We start from the raw sequence: 22,999 nt of genomic DNA, 5'->3' as shown, positions 1-22,999 counted from the left end.
TTTCACGTCCTTAGCCCATCTTCTTATTGGATCATTTATTTTCTTGTTTCTTTGTTGTTTGAGTTCTTTGTGTATTCTGAATATTAGTCCTCTACAGAGGATGTGTAGCTGGTGAAGAATTTCTCCCACTCCATAAGGAAGTTTCCTCCTTACTTCCTAGGTTGTCTTTTTTGCTGTAAAAAACCTTTTTAGTTTAATGAGGCCCCACTTGTCAATTGTTAACCTTAATGCCTGAGCAACTGATGTCTGATTTAGAAAGTCTTTTCCTATGCCTATATTGTGTAGGGTACTGCCTATGTTTTCTTCTAACAGTTTCAGGTTTCAGGTTTCATATTATGGTCTTTGATCCATTTGGAGTTGACTTTTGTACATGATGAAAGATAAGGGTTCATTCTTCTACAGGTGGAGATCCAGTTTTGCCAGCACCATTTGCTGAACATCCTGTCTTTCCTCCAGTGAATGTTCTTGACCCCTTTGTCAGGTGGCTGAAATTGCATGCACTCATGACTGGGTCTTCTATCATGTTCCATTGATTTACATGTCTGTTTTTGTGTCAGTAACATGCTATGTTTATAACCACAGCCCTGTAACATAGTTTGAGATCTGGTAAGGTGATCCTGCAAACATTGTTCTTTTTGCTCAAGACTTCTTTGGCTACCTAGAGTCTTTTGTAATTCCATGTGAATTTTAGGATGGCTTTTTTTTTTCTAGCTCTGTGAAGAACGTCATAGGGATTTTGACTGGCATTGTATTGAATCTATAAATTCCTTTTGGTAAGATGGTCATTTACACAATATTAATTCTTCTAATCTGTAAGCATAGGAGGTCTTTCCATCTTCTGATGTCTTCTATCTCTTTCTTCAAAGATTTAAAATTTTCATTGTAGAGAGCTTTATTGTCTTTGATTAGGTTTATTTCTAGGTATTTTATTTGAGGTTATTATAAATGAGGCTTCCATGTACTCTTTCTCTGATTGCTTGTTATTGGTATATAGAAAAGCTGCTGATTTTTGTAGACTGAGTTTATAACCTAACATTTTACTGAAAGTATCCTGCATTTCTATCAGTTCTCTGGTGGAATTTTTGGGATCTCTTATGTATAATATCATATCATCTGCAAATAATGACAAATTTACCTCTTTTCCAATTAGTATTCTTTTAATTTCCTTCTCTTATCTTTTTGCTCTACCAAGACTTTCAAGCACTCTATTGAAAAGGAGTGGAAATACTGAACAGCTTGTCTTGTTCCTGATTTCAATGGGAATCCTTCAGTTTTTCTCCATTTAAAATGTTGTTGGCTGTGGGTTTGTCATGTATCCCTTTAATTATGTTGAGGTATGTTCCATCCTGTCCAATTCCCTCTAGGACTTTTAACATGGATTTTTTCAAAGGCCTTTTCTGCATCACTGAGATGACCATGTGATTTTTAAAAGTCCCTTTACATGATTTATTACATTTATTGACTTATGTATATTGAACCATTCCTGCATCTCTGCATTAAGCTGACTTGATCATGGTGGATGATCTTTTTGATGTGTGTCTGTGTGCAGTTTGCAAGTATCTTGTTGATATTTTTTGCTTCTATGTTCATTAAGGAGATGGGCTTATAGCTTTCTTTTTTGTTGTGTCATTACTTAGTTTTGGTATTAGAGTGATACTGGCCTCATAGAAGGAGTTTGGGCATTCTCTCTGTTTCTATCTTTTTGAATAATTTAAGAATTATTGGTTGTAGATTTTCTTTGAATATATGGTAGAATTCTGCTGTGAATCCATCTGGGCCTGGGCTTTTCTTGTTGGGAGGTTTTGTACTGCTGTTTCAATTTGCTTATTCATTATGGGTCCTTTTAAGCTGTTGATCTTTTCTTGATTTAGTTTTGGTGTTTCCATGAGTTTAGAAATTCATCCATTTCTTTTATATTTTTCAAATTAATAGAGTATAGGTTTTTAATGTATTCCCTTATAATGTTGTGGATTTCTTTTGGTGTCTGTTGTGATGTTCCTTTAATCATCTCTGATTTTGTTAATTTGGATTTGCTCTTTCTTTCTTTCTTTTGGTTAATGGGGCTAAGGTTCTGTTATTGTTGTTTGTCTTTTCAAAGAATCAGCTCTTAGATTTGTTGATTATCTATATTGTTTTGTTTCAATTGCATTAATTTTGCTCTGTTTTTTGTTATTTCTTATCATCTACTAGGTTTGGGTTTGGTTTGTTTATGCATTTCTTGGGTTTTGAGATATACTATTAAGTCATTTATATGTGCTCTTTATGATTTTTTAATGTAGGCACTTAGTGCTATAAACTTCCCTCTTAGGACTGCTTTTAAAGTGTCTCAGAGGTTTTGTTGTGTTGTATTATCATTTTCATTTAATTCCAGGAGTACTTTTATTTCTTTCTTAATTTCTCCTTTAACCCTTTCATCATTCAGGATTGTATTGGTTAATCTCCATGAGTTCATGTCACTACTATAACTTCTTTTGCTGTTGATTTTAAGCTTTATTGCACTGTTGTATGATAGAATGCATGGAATTATTTAACTTTTTAATATTTGTTGAAGTTTGTTTTGTGGCCCAGTATGTGGCTAATTTTAGAGAAACTTGCATGGGCCGCTGAATAGAAAGTGTATTCTTTCGTGCTTGAGTGAAATATTCAGTAGATGTCTGTTAGGTCTATTTGATGTAAGATGTCATTTAATTCAGAAGTCTCTTTGTTTATTCTTTGTCTAGTTAACCTTTCCATTGGAGATAGTGGGGTATTGAATTTACCTACTATTACTGAGTAGGGGTCAATCTGTGTTTTATAGTCCTGTAGTGGTGTTTTATGAAATGTGCCAGAGTTTGATGTATATATGTTCATGATTGTAATATCTTCTTGGTCAATTGTTCCTTTGATCAGAGTGAAGTAACCCCTCTTTATCTCTCTAATTAGTTTTAATTTGAAGTCTGTTTTGTCAGATGTTGGAATTGCAAGCCCTGCTTGTTTCTTAGTGCCATTTCCTTGGAATATTTTTTCTACTTTTTTCACCCTAAGGCAGTGCCTATCCTTGAAGATGAGATGAGTTTCTTAAAGACAACCAAAAGATAGATTTTATTTTTAAATCCATTCCACTATCCCATATCTTTTGACTGGGGAGTTGAGACCATTAATATTTAAGATTATTATTGAAAGATGCATATTGGTTACTGTCATTTTAATTTGTTGTTTTCTTTGACCTATTTTATGTTTCTGTAATTATACCTTCCTTTGTTTTCTTTCTGTAACCTCTTGGGTATAGGCATTCCTTATTCTCTGTAGGGCTAGTTTGGTGGACATGAATTCTTTCAGCCTCTTTGTGTCATGGAAAACTTTTTTCCCCTTCAATTATAATAGACGATTTGGGGATAAAGTATTCTGGGTTGACATCCATAGTCATTTAGAACTGAAAATACCTTGAGCTGGGCTCTTCTGGCTTTCAGAGTTTGCATTGAAAAGTCAGCTGTGGGCTGGAGAGATAACTCAGTGGTTAAGAACACTGGTTGTTCTTTCAGAAGACCTGGGTTTGAATCCCAGCACCCACATGGCAGCTAACAACTGTCTGTAACTGCAGTTTCAGGGGATCCGACAGCCTCTCTGTCCTCTGCAGGCATTGCACGACACAGGCACACTTACCTATACACAGGCAATACACACATATGCATAAAATAAAAATAATAAATAAAATATTTTTCAAGTCAACTGTAATTCTGATGGATTTCCTTTATATAGAACTTGCTGTTTTTCTCTAGCACTTTTCGGTACCCTCTCTTTGTATTGCTCATTCAGTGTTTTTACTATGATATTCTGTGGGGAGTTTGTGTTCTGGTTCTGTCTTACTGGTGTTCTGTGTGCTTCTTGAGTCTGTATAGGAATGTCCTTCCTTAATTTAGGGAAGTCTTCTTCTATAAGCCTGTTGAAGATCTGGCCAGGGCCATTGGCCTGACATTCGTCTTCTTCCTGTATGCCTATGATGCATAGATTTGGTCTTTTCATTGTGTCTCACATTTCCTTTCCTCTGAGTTCTTTGAGTTGTTTTTCTGTGTGTTCGTTAAGTTCTTTGATCATATTTATGATTGTTCTTTTAAATTCTGTGTCATGGGGTTCTTCACAGTGATTCTTATTGTAGTATACTTCTGTAAAACTGGTGCATTTTGTTGGGAACATATTCTCTTGATTTTTCATATTATTTGTGTTTTGTGCTGCCAGTGTCTTTTACTGATTGTGTGTTCAAGCAGATTACAATAGGGAATTCTATTCTGCATTTGTTTAGTTTAAGTTTGGTTCTGCTTATATTGTTGGTATAGCTTGGTTGCTTTTTTTGCTCAGGTATGAAAAGTTATTCGATGTGTGCTTCAGGTTCTCACTTTTGATTTTTTTATTGGTGGGACAGGATGGCTGCAAGCTGACTAGTGCAGTGCTCTCCAGCAGATGAAGGGAATTCAAGGCTATGGGGTTCCAGTGGCTGGGTTCTGTCAGGCTAGTGAGGAGGGCTCAGGGAAGATGATCAGGAGGGAGTCATAGAGCTAAGGCTGGTATGAGATGCAGTAGGCAGGATCTGAGTTAAGAGGTGAGTAGGTGTTGGTCTTGAAGCTGAAGAATGCAGATAGTCTGGGTGCAGGGGAATCAGGACAGTGTGTGGGGTCTGGGCTAGGAGGCTAGTCCAGAGATCTGAAGCAGGAAGATCATGACCAGGCCTAGACCCAAGGCTTGAAGAAGGACAGCAGCAAAGTGGAATGGAGCTGCTCAGGGTGCAGGGGAATCAAAGCTCTGTGGGAGGAGTCTGACCTACCAAGGTAGCAGCAGGTCTATGGCAGACAGATCAGGAAGCCAAGGGCAAGGCAGGGATGGGCACAACCTGTGGAGGTCTAACAAACTAAGCTGGAGAATGCAGCTAGTCTTAGTGCAAGGGATTGGGACACAGTGGGCAGGGTCTGGACAAAGAGGCTAGTCCATAGATCTGAGGTGGAAAGATCAGGAGTAGGCCTAGGCCCATGGCTAGAAGGGGAACAGCTTTCAGAAAGAGAATGGAGCTGCTTAGAATGCAGGGGTATCAAGGTGCAGTGGGCTGGGACTCTCCTATCTCTCTTGTTGGTTCCTTCCTCTCCCTCAAATAGTCTTCCTTTTGTTTTTTTGTCACATATGTAAATATAAGTGCATATTTAGTTAAATATGAACTCTTCATCTGAAAGAAAATACATTACATCTTGTCTTGCTTCTCATTACATTGTATCCCCTGCTCTTCCTTTAGGTCTCTTAATATGAGAGAAAGCATGCGATGTCTGCCTTTTTGAACAATATCTTATTCTTAATCAGAATCCTTAAGGGTGCATAAGGGATCAGATATTAGGGCTCATTTTGCTTTTGAAACGAGCAAGAACACACAGAGGAAACTTAGACCGAGTTTATGCCTCAGCTCTGCTAACTCCCATGCTTCTTGTCTGTCTTCATCTTTGAAGGAAAAGGAGAAAGTAAACCTTCTGAATAACCTTAAGTAGAAGTATTGATAAAGAGATTCTGTGGGAATTAGTGAGAACTTCAGGTTATTGTTGTCTTGAATTTATGGGCTTCTCATCATCATAATAATAAACAATATGAATGTCGGAAGAATGAATGGATGTGTTTGGAAACTGCAGCCTTCAGAAAGTTAAGATGTTCTAGATATGGTAAATAGTATTTTGTTCCTAAGAGTGCACACATGTGTGTGTACACACATGCATTATACACACCAATCTTGGAAAAAGAATTGTACTTATAATTGAAACATGAAATATCTACATCTAAAGGAAACAAAATATTTTTTATACTTTATTTCCCATAACAGTAACAGAAAAACCAAAAAGTAGAGTCAAAGAAAGAATAAGAAAATAAACAATAAGACCAGACAATATGAGGTAAGGACATTTTCAGGGTGTCATTTGGCCAAAGAAATAGTCTAGGAGCTTTCAGTGTGAAAAGGTTTTTCACTGTGAGAAACGAGATGCTGCCATTATACTCCTCCAGGGTTACTTTCTTTTTTCAAGAATTCAATCCCTCTCACCTGTGGCTCAGGAAAGCCTCACAACTTCAGCATTCCAAAGATCAAAAGTGTTCTCATTTTCACATGGCCCCTGTGCTTGGCCTTCCAAGCCAGCTCAGTACTAGCACTGGCTTCATCCTAAGGCATCAGAAAAGAAAAACCTCCCTACATGTGAGCACTGACCATTTCAGATCAGCAGTGAAGAGTGATGTTTCACCTACTTCAGAATTGATTCTCTCTTCAAACAGTGCTGATTTCTGGGCCTCCCTTTGGCCTCTGAGTGAAGGGCACAGAAAGACAATTCTATAGAAAACCAATGGAAACCACTTCCACATCAGTGTAAATCCTAGTAGCTATAACCTTACCAGAGCTACAATCCTCCCAGCTCACATAGGCTGTAGGCCAAATCTCACCAGATGAAGTGAGTGTCCTAACAGAAGATAATGGTGGAAAATTAAAAGGGCAAAGAAGAAACCCTGTTATTTTTTCAGTGTTCAGTTTTGTCTCTAACATAAACCTCCCTCCTTCATCAAATTTTGTGTCTGAAAGACTAAATGAGAAACAGTTATTTAGGTCCCTGCTTTCTACGTAATTTAATGAATGTCTGCATATGACTGATTATATCCTCCCTTGACAGTTAACTTGTTCACAGAGGCTACTCTGGTCCTGTGGATGCTGATGAATCAAATCCAGCTCACCAAAGTTTGAGTCATCTAACATGGTTCGGAGGTCAATTCCAGGTCCAAAACAGTCAGCCTAAAGGTTCTCTAGGTGGGCCTCAATGGAAGCAAAGATAACCAAAGTTTTTCATTACATAGAATATACTCCAAGCGACATCTGTCCACTTTAGTCCCCTTCCTTCATATAGACACTATTTAATTCCTCATCTTAATTTCAAGCATCATTCTTTCAGAATTTCCCTTATGTTTCCTAATTGATATCTGTAAGGTATATGGTCTCTTGAATCCATGTTCTCTGTTTTCAAAAACCTGCCTCGACCTTCAATTATAATCTTATTATACTATTTGATTCGTATCTGTTTTCCCAAAAGATGAATATCTCATGTGTATCCTCTTCTTTCCAGTTTTGCATCTGGCACGTTGGTCTTAATTACCATCTCCTTCCCCAGAATTACTAACATAACTCCGTTTAAATTCACAAAAAGGAACCACTGCTGTTCCCTTCTCTCCCTTTTCATTCACATCACTCCCTTCCCCTCTGCTCCCATCCAATCCTTCCTTTCCTCGCTCCCTTCCTTCCTTTCTTCTCTGTGAAATCCTAGTACTAGACTATTATGAAGGAACCAACAGCAGGATTTAAAAGTTATATTTCCCCATTGATTCATCTATGAAAATCAAGTTTTCAAGCCATTATCCCTCCTTCTCAAACAAATTTGCAAAAAAATTGTCATAGTTATGCTAGATCTAATGGACATTATTTTTGTCCTTGTCTTTTTTGACCTCTCAGCAGTCTTTAGTAATGTTGTCTTTCTACATACATATTCCAAGACACATCTTTGTTTAGCTCCTTTCTCCCTAGCATACCATAAATTCAACATGGGTAGAAAAGAGTTTTTGATTCATCACTGAAATGAGTCATCCTCTGATAGTTTTTCTTTCAGAAAAGGCATCAGTGCCTCTTCTCTTATTTAAGCTAGAAATAAAGGATTATGTTTGATCACTCTCATAACTTACCACAGTATCTAATAGCGTTGATTTTAACATGCAATATGTATGTATACACACATATATATCGAGTTAGATATAAAATGTGTCTACTTCTCTCTACTTTCACATCTTGTACCTTGTTCCAAATTGCCACCCCCTTTTACGTGAAGCACTATAAAAGCCCCATAGATTATGTCAGAGCCTCTAGACCCCTCTGCCTTTCCAAATCGATTATCTCCACAGAAGCCAGAATCTTATCTCTTTTTCAAAATCTAGACCTGCTATTGTCACACTATGCCTTGCTTAAAGCCCATCCAAGACCAACTGCTTTGAAAACAAAAGGGGAAAGAGCTCGTTAGACCCTGTACTGCCATCATGTACCTACTTCCCAGCCACAGCTTGTTCCATGCTTTTTCTACATTCAACCACACTGTCCTCTGAGTTCCAGGAACATCACATGCTGCCTCCCTCCCTTTTGAACACTTTCATACTTGATGTTCCCTCTGCTCCAGTCTCCACATCCCCCACACTATTCTGTTCCTAGCCTTTCTAGCTACATCAATTTTCTTGATTACATGCTTTCTTTTTAATCTCACTAATATTGTTTTCAATTCTCTGTGTGTTAGTGTGTTTCTTTAATCAACATCTGTCTGCTCCCACAAGACCACAAATTCAGTAGGTACAGAATCTAGGACAGATTTGCTCAATCCACTAATCTCAGAACCTAACAGAGTGCTTAGAGGATCACAAATGTTTCAAAAATATTTGAAAGACAAATGAACAAAAATTTCACCATTTTCATTTTCTATTTTAGTTTCTTAGCCCAACAGTAGTTTTAGGTTGGAAAATAACAAAGTAAGTGAACTGGGAGGGACATTTCACATGGAATATTTCATGGCACCTTATTTAGAGAAGCCAAAAGAGTGTTCTAAGTCTAGGAGACAAATGGTAAACCTTCATCACAGACTTTTTTCTGAATTCAAGCATTCAAGCATACCACTTGGAATTCATGAGGATACTGTTTCTTTCTCTCTCTCCTCTCCTCTCTCTCTCTCTCTCTCTCTCTCTCTCTCTCTCTCTTTCTCTCCTTTTTGTTTCAGATATTCTGACAAAATTAAAGGGCCTTTGTCAACCAGGACAAAAGCAATCGGGCTCTGAATGCATTTGTATGTCTCCAGAAGAAGACTGTAGGTAAGAAATATTCTATGAACTGTGTTTCCAAATTGAGAAAACCAATGTAGAAAACCAAGGTGGACGCTCCTAAACTCCTACAACTTGGAATAACAAGGTTTTTTTTAAAGTTTTGAACAGCTTTATTAAAGAGAGAACTGGACACTTCCATGGTCCCTTTCCTTCTGGAGATTGGCAGACACCCTGAACAACCATCCCCACCCCCACTGGCACTGGTTTTCAGAACAGGAACTTGCTCAGACTCCCTAAGCATGGCTTGGCCTCCTCCTGCCCAGGGTGGATCTGGAGATATGAAGCCTCTCTTTGTTGCCCAGGTTTGAGATGAATGAGTTCAAAGGCTGTTTAGAGCTCATTTTTCTAAGTTATAGGAGTTTCCACCTTCAACTGTACTTAGCAGGGGAAAGGCAGGCTTTTTTTTTTTTTTTTTTTTTTTTTTTACAAGCCCAACGATTATTCTTTTTTCAGCTAAAAACAGGTCATATTGCATGGTCTAAAGGTTAGAGAATTCCCCAGTGGTACCACTGTGAGGCAGTGGAGGCAGACAGATCTTGCTCAGGGCTTCAGGATAAAAGCAGAGCAAGTGCTCTGGAAGCTCACATCTGGGAGGCAACTTCTAGAAAGAAGCAGGTCCCCAGGGGAATAAAGTATTATGACTATGGACTTTGCACACACACATACACACCACACACATACCACACACACATACACACCACACACATACCACACACACACATACACACCACACACATACCACACACACATACACACCACACACATACCACACACACACATACACACCACACATTTGTGCATGTGTGCACACAAGTTTGCTGGTTAATTCTTTCATGCTGGGGCAGAAAACATAAATTTTAAAAAATTGGATGTCTTCAGATGACTTCCATCACTATCTCCTTTTGAAATATAACTATCTTTTCTTTACTGGGCAAATCTAGGGGTATCAATATTGCTTATAAATTTTAAGCATTCATTTCAGTTGAACATGAAAGCAAATCCAAAGTAGCATTCAATTGAGACAAAATTTTGGTTCTCATCTCACAATAAAAATGAGTATAGCATGGTGAGTCTCTTATTTATTTCAAGACGGAGACTCCTTCCAATTTCATGTTTTACCCCCTCTAAGACTATTTATGGTCTGAGATTGCTCTGCTAATGCCAGAAAGAAGAAGGATTTCAAACGAAGCATTCTTATTTTGTTTTACTGGAAAACCCTCCACTTGTGAACTTTCTTTTATTCCCATAGTTACCTGTAAGTAAGGCTGGGGAGTGCAGTTATTTGACTGGATGCATAGTCATTCTCAGTAAAATTTGAGTTCAGCTCCTGAGATGGTAAAAGAATGGATGTTGCAGAGAAAACCAACAGACTATTAACTGATTAGCTTTCAGATTCCTCTGTGGTACAGGTGAACAAGAATTTGTAGATACTCAGTCATTGTTTGGTAGAGCACAATGGGGCCTTTTTCTACATAATTCCACCAACATGAATCAGCCCAAAGTTGACTCTATTTGCCCTCCTCGGCTTTTACCACAAATGATTTCTTGCCTCTAGAGTCTCCTTCCCAGCAAATGGTTTTCTGGAAACTACTTAACAGTATTCACACTGCACTTTTAACAGAAGCTTCTTTCTTTGTGCAATACCAAATCTTGAGCATATATGCTACTTCCTAGAGCTCCTATCCCAACTCTACTATACTTCTTCTGTCTCTTCTTATATACCTCCATTCTCTTCTGTAGGGGTGAAAGTGTTTTGAGAGTGGCTAGCCCACATCTTAATTTCTCAGAACAAAGTAAGCAATATTTTGTTCTCAGCTATAAGCTCTACTTCTTGCAATAATCTTATACACTGGTGCACAGATTGTTAGCTTGAAAATGCATACTGGGGAAGGAACTCAAATTTGGAGTAATCAAAGAGCTGTCTTCTCAGCAAGAGAAAAACTATGATCACTTATTGCCTCTTAGTAACAGTATGGATTCATGGATTAAGCAATTTACCCAGGGGATGATTTAAAGTCTAATGCTCCAAATCACAGAACAAACACATTTGAAAAGTTATGTAATTTTATAAATTCTATATGACAGGTACTAAATTAGTGCTGCAATGAATAAGTATTTTAGAATGCCAAGGAGATACAAATTATGGGATAAGTTTCAAAGTGCAGCCAAAACTAAGCTCAACATAGGCAAAGAAGAGAAAAAAAATGAGTGCTGTTGGCCACCAACAGCGAGAAATAATAAAGTTTAGAAACTAATCAATACAATTACCAGGCAGTAAGGAAAGACTGAGGAGGATGGGAAAATAATACAGGACAGTTGATTGGAGTCAAAGCATAGAAAATCTTGTTTATTCAATTTTTCTGACTTTAATTTGAAATCATTTGGAAAGAATGCCAAAATTAAATTAATTTAGAAAGATGAGTCTTTGATAACCACACCAGATGAAATAAAGGATGGAAAGAGAGAGATTGGCAGTGGAAAAAAAAATCAGCTCCGGAAAACTGAGTGGTAAGTTATTAAACTGACTCTACGTCACCTGTGTTTTCTGGTCCTCACATTTATATTTATTTTCCTCCCTCGGGCAGCAGTTATTCGGAAGACCTCTGTGTATTTGATGCGAGATCAAATCAGTGCTTTACTTCACCTGCTTGTAAATTTTTGGCTGAAAAATGTTTAAATAACAACCGTCTCCATTTTCTGCATGTTGGCTCCTGCCAAGAGGGCCCACAGTTAGAATGGGCTCTTGAGAGGATAAAACTTGCATCCAATAGCACAAAGAAAGAATCATGTGGTTATGACACTTGCTATGACTGGGAAAAATGTTCAGGTAAGTTACAGTGGTAACGTATGCTAGAAATGATCAAAATGCTCAAAATTCTACTCAGCGGGGTGTATCTTCTTTACATTTATGCATCATATTTTAAAATATCTTTTCCTAAATCAAAAATTATCTTTATCACTAAAATGTTAATGAATTAAATATATACGACAAAATATAACCAACTACAATGAAAAATCACTACCTTAATGTCTTAGATGTACATCTTTCAGTCTTTTCCTACACTCGTTTACTCAGCATTAGTAGATCCCAGTAAGAGGAGCATTTGCTCTGCTCATCTGTTGGAGGCAGCCCTTCCCATACCCCATCTAGAGGAGACTAGTCAGAACTGGTTAGGACCCAATTGGACCAACAATGCTGTCCAGGTAACATTGGGTTTCACATAGATACCAAGTGTTAGAAGCTTTTTCTTTTAATTTTTTTAGTTTCTCTTCTAGTGCCTGAGACTATCCAAGTCTGTCAATAATACTCAAGCAGACACCATGAGCAAGCAGAGTCCCACATGGACTCAAGCACTAGTTTCCCCCATATAATCTCTGACCTTCCACTGCTTCTCCTGACCACCATCTTTGAGGTCAATCAGATGCCCTCAGAAAGCTCTGTGATGCGTGCTTACAGTGTCATTTCTGATCCAGATGCAGATTACCATTCCCAGAGTACAGCCTAGGGAGCAAATTGTTTCCATTGGACATCAAGGGCTGCTTGTTCAAGAATGCTTAAAGCTGGACTGCCAATATGATCTGACATTCACATTTGAGTGACTATTTGTAAAGCTAGCCAGCTCCATTAAAATTTTTTCCCTGGTGGCTCATATATCTCATGTGGCCCTGTATGCAATACATACTTGTAAAAGATAAAATGGGACTATATTTTATATATTTTATAAATTGGCATTTTCACTTAATATAGCATAAAACTGTCTCCATATCTTCATATTATTGTTACATAATTTCCAATTTCTGAAAAAGTCCACATGCAAATATTAAATATGATTTTATTTATTCAATGCTCAGAAAGATTAAATTTTCCCTATGTTGTTATTATAAATAGTATGTTGTGAAAAACAAATTTATCACAAAAGTTCTGTTAGTCTAAGATTATCTTCTGTATGCCTTAGAAAATAAAATTTCTAAGTAAATACTATTTTTAAAATATAAACTTTCACCGATATGATGTATTAACCCATGTTCCTGAAATGTTTTGCCATACTGTATTCCACTCTATTGACACTTGACAGTGGCTGCCCTCTCTCCCTCATTGACTGGAAGTCACACTTCTTTCCAGTTTGCCAATTTAATTCCGAACCTGTGGCACGGATTTTCATTCTCCTTACATGTGTTGCTATTTTGTATCACATGCATAAATTTCAGGGAAGCAGAGACTTCACAACCATGCAATTGCTCCAAAATAAAGACTGCCCCTGAAATAGGCAAGCAGTTTCATACAATATACGAAAATGGTTAGTGTTTAGGAGTCACCAGAATTCAAATAGGCAGCTAGATTTCCCTTATGACACATTTTCCAAAACAAAAATGTATCTTAAATCTGGACATAAAGCGCACAGTGGAAACTGGTGGAATTGCTCCATCTAATTTTTTCTAAAGCCATCTCGTGTTTGTAAGTATCTACTTTCACTTCCTGGACAAAAGTTCTTCATCTCTGAGTTTAGAGAAAGAAACATCTACCCAAATTCACATCCTTCCTGATCAGTTTAAAGCTAATTATGAAAATCAGCTTATTTGATGGGCCACAAGATATGACAAAGAGGTGACATGCTGCACAGAAAGCAGACCACCTGATGGAGCCCTCAGCCAGGAAGACAGTAGAATACCTGAGATTTTGGCCTCCATGCATAATCTGAACAGGACAATTCCACACACAAGACAGAAAACCAGAACCCACTGTGTATGTCATCCAGCTCTAGTCACTATGAAATCATCTTGTATATAAAACCTCTAGCATTCATGTTTTAGCTATCCGGGAAACACCATTAACTCTCTGACATCTCTCTCAGAAACAATAATTTGTGGTAGAAAAGAGCTGCAAGTATTAAGCAGAATCCTCTTTGTATTTAAATATAACCATTGTCTGAGAAATGTCATCCAAGAATGTTATTGTTGGCCAGGTCTCTGCCTCCCAAGTGCTGGGATTAAAAGCATGGGCTACCGTGCCCAGCAGCAGGAATGATTTTTTTTTTGAATGGCACAACTCTATTACACTAGGTAAATCAGGGGTTAGAAGTATGTTTAGGGTTCATCTCCCATTCTTCCTTGATATAGGGAAGGTCTTCATGGAATTCTTCCATTAAAAAATACTTTATTTAACTTCTTCCACAAACTATTTTTCTATTTTGAGTTAAAAACAGTCAGTGAAGAGTTGAAGAGAAGTCTCAGCCATTAGGATCACTGGATGCTCCTGCAGAGGATCCTCATTCAGTTCCCAGCACCCACATAGTGGCTAATAAATCCATAACTCCAGTTCCAGGGATGCCAATGCTATCTTCTGGCCTCTGTGAGCATTGTATGCACAGGTACATTTATCCTACATGCAGGCAAAACATACATACTTTAAAAAAAAAAAAAACTGAAGGTAAAGAGAATGTTTAACCTACTTTTGGTCCTTTTTCAAATTCCATTCTTGCAGAGCGTTATTAGATGAGCGTCAGCAGAGCTCTCCAGCTGTTTTCACATGTCGAAGTGGGGCTCCGTATTCAAGCACTATGGTGTTATTTCAAACCGAGGAAACTTATTATTGAAAGATGAGTGTTGGTTGCCATCATTTTGACTGCTGTTTGCATTCTTTGTCTAATTTTGTGTTTCCTCAATTATACCTTTATTTTCTTTTGTTGCTCCTGGGGTATAATTGTTTCTTTCTCTATTTTTTGTATTGCTCCAAGTATTCTTTGAAGGGCTGTTTTCGTGGGCATGTATTCTTTCAGGATATTTGTATTGTGGAAGATGGTTTTTTCCCCCTCAACTGTGGAGAAAAGAAAGTTCTTAACTGGTAAATAGGGGATATGAAGGAGAAGTAAAGGCAAGAGTAGTTAGCATTACAAGTTCTAGACGGGGAATCAGGAAAAAAATCAGAACAGGGCAAAGTTCAAATGTTCATATCAGAGTCCATTGGGATTTCTTGACAAGAGCTTCCAAAAGCATCCAAGCATCCCTCTATTCGGTTCCTTCTCTCTCTCTCTCTCTCTCTCTCTCTCTCTCTCTCTCTCTCTCTCTCTCCTCTTTTTTATCTGCCAAGGCTGGACTCGAGAGTGATGAACTCCGGATTTGTTTTCAGGTATTTTGTTAGCTGTTGGAGTGGGTAGAATCAGTGTCAGTTCCTTCTCAAAGGCTTCTAGATAGGGGGAGAAAACAAATTCAGCCATCTTTTTAGAATAATAGTGGGTTATCTCCCTTAGCTACAGGTGGGCACTACAGTATTGCAGTCCAAGATTTGAAGTCTTACATCTAAGCAGCACTTTTGAGGTAGGAATTGGCTAGGCAGTTAGGGTTACAAAAAAAAAAACAAAGAAAAGTAGCCAGTTTCTTGGCTAAAAGTCAAAATGTCCTTGGGCCTCTTAGCAACATAATCTGTTCCAAAGGCCAAAAATGTCAAAAGTATTTGGAAGCTCTTATGAAATCCCTGAAAGATTTTAGGGTTACCTCTTCAGAGTAGGGGAATGTTAGAGTAGCAAAAAGCCCCATTAGAAAGAGAGAAAGAGAGAGAGAGAGCGAGAGAGAGAGAGAGAGAAGGTGGGCTTGGGACCTCCATCTGGGGTCTGACAGAGCAGTCATTCCTCCCCTCCCCCCCAGAAGGAAGGAAGGAAGGAAGGAAGGAAGGAAGAAAGAAAGAAAGAAAGAAAGAAAAAGAAAGAAAGAAAGAAAGAATACACGAAGTGAAAAAGAAAAAAGTGATGTGGAGATATGGGAGGTGTTGGAGGGGAGGGAGTAGATATGGATTTGATCAAAACACCTTATATACATGTATGAAACTCTCAATAAAGTTTTTTTTAAAGTGAAAATACTAAAAAGGTTGAATATTTAGCCAACATTGCTCAAATCAGAATGTTTGGAAGTAATCAAGAGCACATTTTCATTTATTAATAATAGACTTATTTATATGATTATAATAACAGTTTTGATCTTGTACATAGAAAACCCCAAACATTTTCCCTAAAATAGATGCACTCCTTCTACCAGTCTTATAAAAATATTTTAATTTATTCCTTGACAATTCCATACATGTATACAGTGTTTCTTCATCATATCCAGCCCAAATTTTCCCCTCCCACTTCCACTCCTCCCATCCCCTATGTTTCCCTCTCCCACCTTTATTATTTCCTCTTATTCCTCCTCCCCCTCCTCCTCCTCCTCCTCCTCCGCCTCCTCCTCTTCACAACCCACTGAGTTCAGTTACTGCTGCCTGTAGGCACATGGGTGTGGGACCATCCACCTGAGCATGACAATCTACCAAGGGCCACAGCCTAGAAGAAAGTGACTCTCCTTCCCACAACAGCCAACAATTGTCAATAGCACCTCAGCTCAGAGTGGAGCCTCACAAACCCCTCTCCCCTCCATGCTGTAATGTTGACTGGCTTGATCTTGTGCAGAAGGTAACCACATCTGCTTTGAGTTCACAAGTGTCAACGGCTATGTCATGTTCAACATTTCACAGCACTCCTCCCCATCTGCCAGCTCTTATATTCTTTCTATCCCCTCTTCCATGATGTCCTCTGAGCCTTGGAAAAGTTTAGGGTGAGCACTCAACAGTCAGTTATTCTCAGCACTTTGACTAGCTATGAGTCTCTGTATTGACTACTGCCCATTACAAAAAGAAGCTCTAAGGTTTAGTGCAGGACTAATCATTTAGTATAAACATAAATACTTAGAAGCCAGGTTCCCGACTAGGACCCATGACCTCCCCAAGCATAAGCTTTTGATCCAGTTTACAGTACCAAGGACCAATTCCCTTCTGTGGAGTGGGCCAAAAACCCAAACAGAAAGCAGTTAGCTATGCCTCTACCAGTCTTTAATTGTAATCAAAAGTCAGCAACATAGTGAATTCCATTTGGAATAGCACTGTAGAATTGCACCAGTGTACAAACTAATGCATTTACAAAGGAAGAGAAAGCTGGAAATGTATTTTATACCCGATGCACTCATAGCAAGTTGGGTTACCAGTAATTTTAAGCTGAATTGAATGCCACTGTGATTAAACTATCTCCTTGATTACATTGTGCTCTTTGCTGTTCTTTTCCTTCCCTATATAAAATGAAATAGAAAGACGTTTAAAGTGGTATTTCAGTGTAGTATGAAGTTCTCTTTTCAAAACTTGAAAAAGGAAAGGCTCCCTTAGGGAGCCTATTTTTATGGATATTAAATGTTCTGTCTGAATTACAAAAATATGCACTACCAACCAACAGGAAGGGCAAATTCATTCATCAAAACCCATTTAACATTAAACCTGTGGAAGTCACTGTACAAGTTCATGAGGGGGCTGAAGAAAAAGGACTCTTTGTTCCCCCTCAAATTGTTCACAGTAGTTGAAGAACTTACATTAAACAATACTTTCATGACTCACTTTAACACATGCAATGTGATAAGAGATGTAAGAGAAAGAAATGTTTTCTGACCTGAGTCTTATAACCATAGAAAAGTATGAGAACTGAGTGTTAAAGAATTAATTTCTAGGAGTGGTAGAGAGGGACTTGGGTGCTGAAAATAAATAGGCTCAGGGCATTAGGTCCCAGGCAAATTGCTGAACCTCTCTGTGCTCAGTTTGTTCATCTGTAGAACTAGTAGGATATGATAGATCATATACTTTTAAGGTTTCAATAAAATAAAATATGTAAAGTATCCAGCATAAAGTGTTGTTTCAGAGTTCATGTTCAATAAATAGCAGCTATGGTGTTTGAAGGAAAAGTGCCAAAAGAATGTAACAGGCAGAACCGACTAAAGACTCCACATAACTGGCCTAACAGAGTGAGAGGGAGAAGTTGGAGATCGCTCAGATCATCCTTCCTTTTTTTTCATTGAATTTTTGCAATTCTCATACAACATATTTTTATTGTATTTAGAGCCTCTTCTTCTCTTTACCCACTTAAGTAAAAGGTAAAAGAAAACAGGAGGCCCATGCACCACCCTGATGTCTGCAGGCAGGCGTTATATAGATCCTTAAAAAAAATTGCTTGATAGCTTACCATCACTGGCTTAAACAGGGGACATGGGAAGTGAAGGAGGTAAAAGACATCCAGGAACCCAACACTGTTCATCAGACATTACAGCCAGGGCCCTTCTAGATTCAGTCTACATTTTGTAATTAAAACTCATTTTAAATTATTGTCTAGCAATCTAATCTGAAAGGTAGCACTGGGAAAAAAAACCTTCAGCCAGGGTCTAATGAGTTAAGATGCAGTCTTTAACATTTGTAAATTACCAGCGGAAAGGGGATGCAGGAGGTATGCGATGGAAAGGGGCATGCTATTTAGGCTGCTTGGTGGAAAGTCCGATGAAGAACAGAAGAATGATGTGGGGCACATGAGAGTCACACTAGCTTTCATGAGGGCCCTGCTAAGAGCTATTAAACAAGGGCCACTGATAAGCTCTGTTTGACAACCATCACCTTACCAGTCCTCACAATACCAGTCACAGATGAAGAAATGGGATGGGCAGAGATGACAGCAGCCTGGAGGTCTGACTCAGAGAGTTCAGATAAACTGAGGGCTTTTGGAGTCCTCTATGCTGCAGGTCCACAGTCAAGCTGTAACACACACTAGCTATGCACCTCAAGTTCCTTAGGTTGTCAGGTATGGTGCTGCATGTCTTTAAACCCAGGACTCGGGAGGCAGAGGCAGGTGGATCAATGTAAGATCGAGGCCAGTCTGGTCTACATAGCAAGTTCCAGGCCAGCTGGGGCTACAGAGAGACCTTGTCTTAGAAAAACCAAAAAGACAACAACAACAAAACAAAATCAAGTTCCTTAGATTTATAAGCCTATCTGCAAACAGGATTGTGGGGATTCAGAGTTAGGTTCTACCACAGTGTCTAGCATATAATAGCTTCTAGTAGTACTTATTACTGTGATTATGAACGATTACAATTTAATGTAATATATATATATGTATGTATATATATATATATATATGCCTATAGAGTCTAATTTGTGTCCCAATATGTACTTCAGTGTGGGTTCATCCACTGGAGCCTGATTAACCTTACAAGAGTCAAACCCTTGAAAGAGACTGTTTCTCCCCCTCCCAGAAGCCATTGGCCACTAATAGTTCCTCAGGTAGGGTTGGAATTTTGTACCCACTTCCCCAAGTCTATGCTGGGCTTTTGTCTGATTTGCGCTTACACGGGACTTGTGCATACTGTCCCATGAGTGACTTATCAGCTGTCTGGAAAACTCTATTTCCTTGTGGTCATCCACCTCCTCTGGCTCTTACAATCTTTCCCTTTCCATCCCCTCTTCTGCTATGATCCCTGAATAGTTCAAATCTTGATTGTATGGGGGCCACAAGACACAGGAGCAGTTGGCTATAGCCCAACTCTGGAATCCTACTGACTTTGAAGTACACTCTGCTGTCTTCACTCTTATCTGCCATCTAACCACAGTCAGGTCCTTTGGGACGTTGTTGGTGTTTCAGCTTTCTCCTTCATTGCTACCAAGGAGCTCACTGCTCTGTGAAAGGGTTAAGAAAAATCAAGCTGCACGGGACTGTGATGAGTCATTCTCTCTCTCTCATTGCAGCCTCCACTTCCACGTGTGTCTGCCTGTTGCCCCCGCAGTGCTCAAAGGACGAAAACCATCTCTACTGTGTCAAAATGGGATCATCAACACGTGAGAAAACCGTAACCATCTGCACTGTGGGAGCTGTGAGATGTGCAAACAGGAAGGTAGAAATACTGCACCCTGGGAGGTGTTTGGATTAGCACAACTACTGATCAATGGATTTGCTATTCAACAGCAATGCCTATAAAAATGGGGAGGGGGTACACAGGGCCAGGGAGTGTGGAAGAGGGTGAATGAAAACAAAGTATGAACACATATGTATGATATGACAATGCCATTATGAAAACCATTACTCTGTATAAACTAAAAAATTATTTTTTTAAAATACGCATTATATGAAGAGAAAACTGGAATTGCCAGAGATTACTGAATGAAATTCTTTTGTGTTGATTTCTTACCATTAACCTGCCACGAACTCTCCCATTTTATCATCTCCTGTCTGATTCAGCTCATGTCACCCTATGGCATATTTCTAGATTATAACTTCCATGTTATATTTTGGATGTCCTGGAGTGGCTCTAGGATTATGATCTTAAAATTCTAGTACTCTAGTGAGATAACATTGAAGTTAACTAAAGGGTCCCTTTTTAGACAATCTTTAGTAAAGATCACAACAGTTTAAATATATTATTGGGTTTGGTTTTGTTTTTTTTTTCTCTCTCTCTCTCTTTTTACAAAAACCTTCCACTCCCACAATCAGTGCTGCTTAGTTTAGAAGGTTGAGTGTCTCTGTTGTTTCCAACATCACTCACAAGTTGCACCTCATCCACATCCCTGTCTAAATTATAATTCTCAACAAGAACCTGATGGATAGAGATGCTTCTGGTTGGCATTGGCTGCCAAACTACTGTGACGCTGGATTAATTGGATTCTAAATGGTTGGCTCCCTCTAAGGCCACCTTTGTTCTTTTGGAACACACTGCAAGTGGAATCAATGAAGCATCCTACTTCTAACCAAACAAATGGCCTGCAAAATTATAGCTGTATTCAGTCTGTTTTATACATGTGAGACAGGCCACTGCTATCCTATTTGTTTTCTTGACAAGTTCTGGCTGCACAGTTTTAGCTCCACCTGTCCAATGTCAGTTAGTGATGGTGCATGTCACTAATCAAGGGGCTCCAGGGAACAGATGGTACACTGAAAGTCATACTCACAAAGATTTACATACAAAATGCTTATCACAACAATATTTATAACAGCAAACAATGACAGATCTTAAATATCCAGTAATAAATTATGAATATGCCAAATGATAGCCAAGTATGGAGTCATTAACATCTTTTTTAAATGATTTTAATGAGCATAATAAAAATTTAAAGGTATTTTTACACATACACGTTCACATCACAGTTGTATGTATACAAATACCTTTGGTTCAAAGTCAGTCTCCACTAAATAGTAAGTTTGAGACCATTCTGGGCTACATAAGTCTTTGCCTCAAACAAAATAAAGGAACCAAAAACACAGTAGTCACCAGCACTGACATTTTCATGAACCTTCCCTTACTGAAGACAGCTTCATAAAGAAGATCTACAAGAAGTACATCAAATATTACATGAAATCACTCAAAGGCAAGCTTGAAGAACAGAACCCAGGATGAGTCAAGCCCTTTGTCGCTGGAGCTGCAGAACAAATCAAGCATTTCCTTGCAAATTTCAGAAACTTCCGTTTTTTTATTGGTAAAAACATGAATCCAGACAGCATGGCTGTTGTGCTGGCTTAGCATGAGGATGGTGTGATTCCAGATATGGTTTTCTTTAATGATGGTTTAGAAATGGAAAAATGTTAACAAATCAAATGATTTTGGATCTATCACCTGTCACCACAATTTGTTGCTGCTTGTCTTCCATACAACACCAGGACTTAAGAAAATGGGACTGCTGTCATCTTGACCTCTTTTATTTTGACTGTAATTTATTTGGGGAAGAGGCATTGTTTTTCAATGAAAAAAATTAACTCAAAAAAACAAACAAACAAAAATGATTTGGGCCAGGCATGGTGGCACAAGCTTTTAAACTCAGCCCTAGGGGAGGGGGTACAGAAGCAAATGGATCATTGTGAGATCAAGGCAAGCCTGATCTACACAGTAAGTTCCAGGCTGGCTGGGGCTACAGGTAGCCCTTGTCCCAAAATAATGATAATGATGATGATTGGGAAAATAACATGTACTTCTGGAATTTGGAGTCATTTATTTATTTATATTCTTCTGCATCCTAAATTTTGTCTTCTAGATTTTACTCAATCTGCATGCATTTTTTTTGCAATTGGACATAAAAAGTCATTTAATTTTTTCTCTTCTTTGTGAGATCAGATAGTTAATTCTGCTGTGTTCACAGACTGATGGCGTGTATAGTGCAGACCTCTCTGATCTGGGTTTGTTAACATGCAAGAAGCTTGGCAGTTTCCACCAAACTTGTGAGTTTCACAGGCATCACTTATTCATTGTCAAGTGTGCTCTAAATGCCTCTCAAGTCACAGGAATGAGGTTTATAATTATGCAGATATTAGAGATGAGAGATTTTAAGGATACACTTAAATCAATATTGTACAAAATACAAAGCAGTAAGTGACTACTTAAAAAAAATTAAAGGTGTCACTGGGCATGGTGAGCACTCCTTTCAATCCCAGCACTCAGGAGGCAGAGGCAGGGAGATCTCTGTAAGATCAAGGCTAGCCTTGTAAGAGCCAGGTCAGCTGGGGCTACAGGGAGACTGTGTCCTAAAAACAGACCAAAAAAAAAAGTAAAATAAAGTAACAGTAGTCTTGCTCTGGAGTGTGTTACTGAATATGTTAAAGCTGTAATGAAATGCTACTTCTAATCATGTAGTTACTAAATTCTTTTTTAAAAGTATAAATAATGCCATGAAGGAATAAATGTTTATACTAGGGCCTGGCGATATGACTCAGTTGTTAAAGTGCATGTCACGCACACATGAATACCTGAGTTCAGATCCCCAGCACCAATGTAGAAAGGCCAAGGAAGGTAACACTTGCATCTGTAATCACAGCATTGGAGAGAGGAGAGACAGGAGGATTCCTGGGACTTACTATCGACTCAGTCTAACTGAATCAGTGAATTCTAGGTTTAGTAAGAGACTTGTGAGGAGAGTTGATAGAGTAATACATCCAACATCCACCTTGGATACACACACACACACACACACACACACACACACACACCGAGTTGATAGAGTAATACATCCAACATCCACCTTGGATACACACACACACACCCTGGATACACACACACATATACACACACACACACACACACCAAGCCTGAATCCTCAAAGTTGATAACAAAGATGCTGTGCTGGATAGCTTCAGTTGTCAACTTGGCACACCAGAGTGGAAGGAAACTCAACTGAAATTGTCTCCAAGGTGTTCTGTGAGGCATTTTCTTGATTGTTGACCAACGTGGGAAGGCCCAGCTCACTGTGGGCAGTGCTGTTCCTGGGCTGGTGGTCCTGTGTTATATAAGA

At 38.6% G+C, this 22,999-nt stretch overlaps 1 protein-coding gene across 1 annotated transcript in view; it reads left to right on the top strand.

Annotated features, from left to right (window-relative positions):
* Nucleotides 1-20,143, top strand: part of C6 (complement C6) — a 93,559-nt gene extending 73,416 nt beyond the window's left edge. The window contains exons 15-17 of the mRNA XM_008842126.2: nt 8,793-8,883; nt 11,481-11,722; nt 19,475-20,143. Coding sequence (XP_008840348.1) covers nt 8,793-8,883; nt 11,481-11,722; nt 19,475-19,656 — 515 coding nt within the window. The 3' untranslated portion in view covers nt 19,657-20,143. The remainder of the gene's footprint in view (nt 1-8,792; nt 8,884-11,480; nt 11,723-19,474) is intronic.
* Nucleotides 20,144-22,999: the final 2,856 nt, after the last annotated feature.

Source organism: Nannospalax galili, unplaced genomic scaffold, assembly GCF_000622305.1.
Source record: "Nannospalax galili isolate Female #2095 unplaced genomic scaffold, S.galili_v1.0 scaffold139, whole genome shotgun sequence".
Taxonomy (NCBI): domain Eukaryota; kingdom Metazoa; phylum Chordata; class Mammalia; order Rodentia; family Spalacidae; genus Nannospalax; species Nannospalax galili.
The sequence above is the reverse complement of the archived record's forward strand: the minus strand, read 5'-3'. Positions and strand labels throughout refer to the sequence as shown.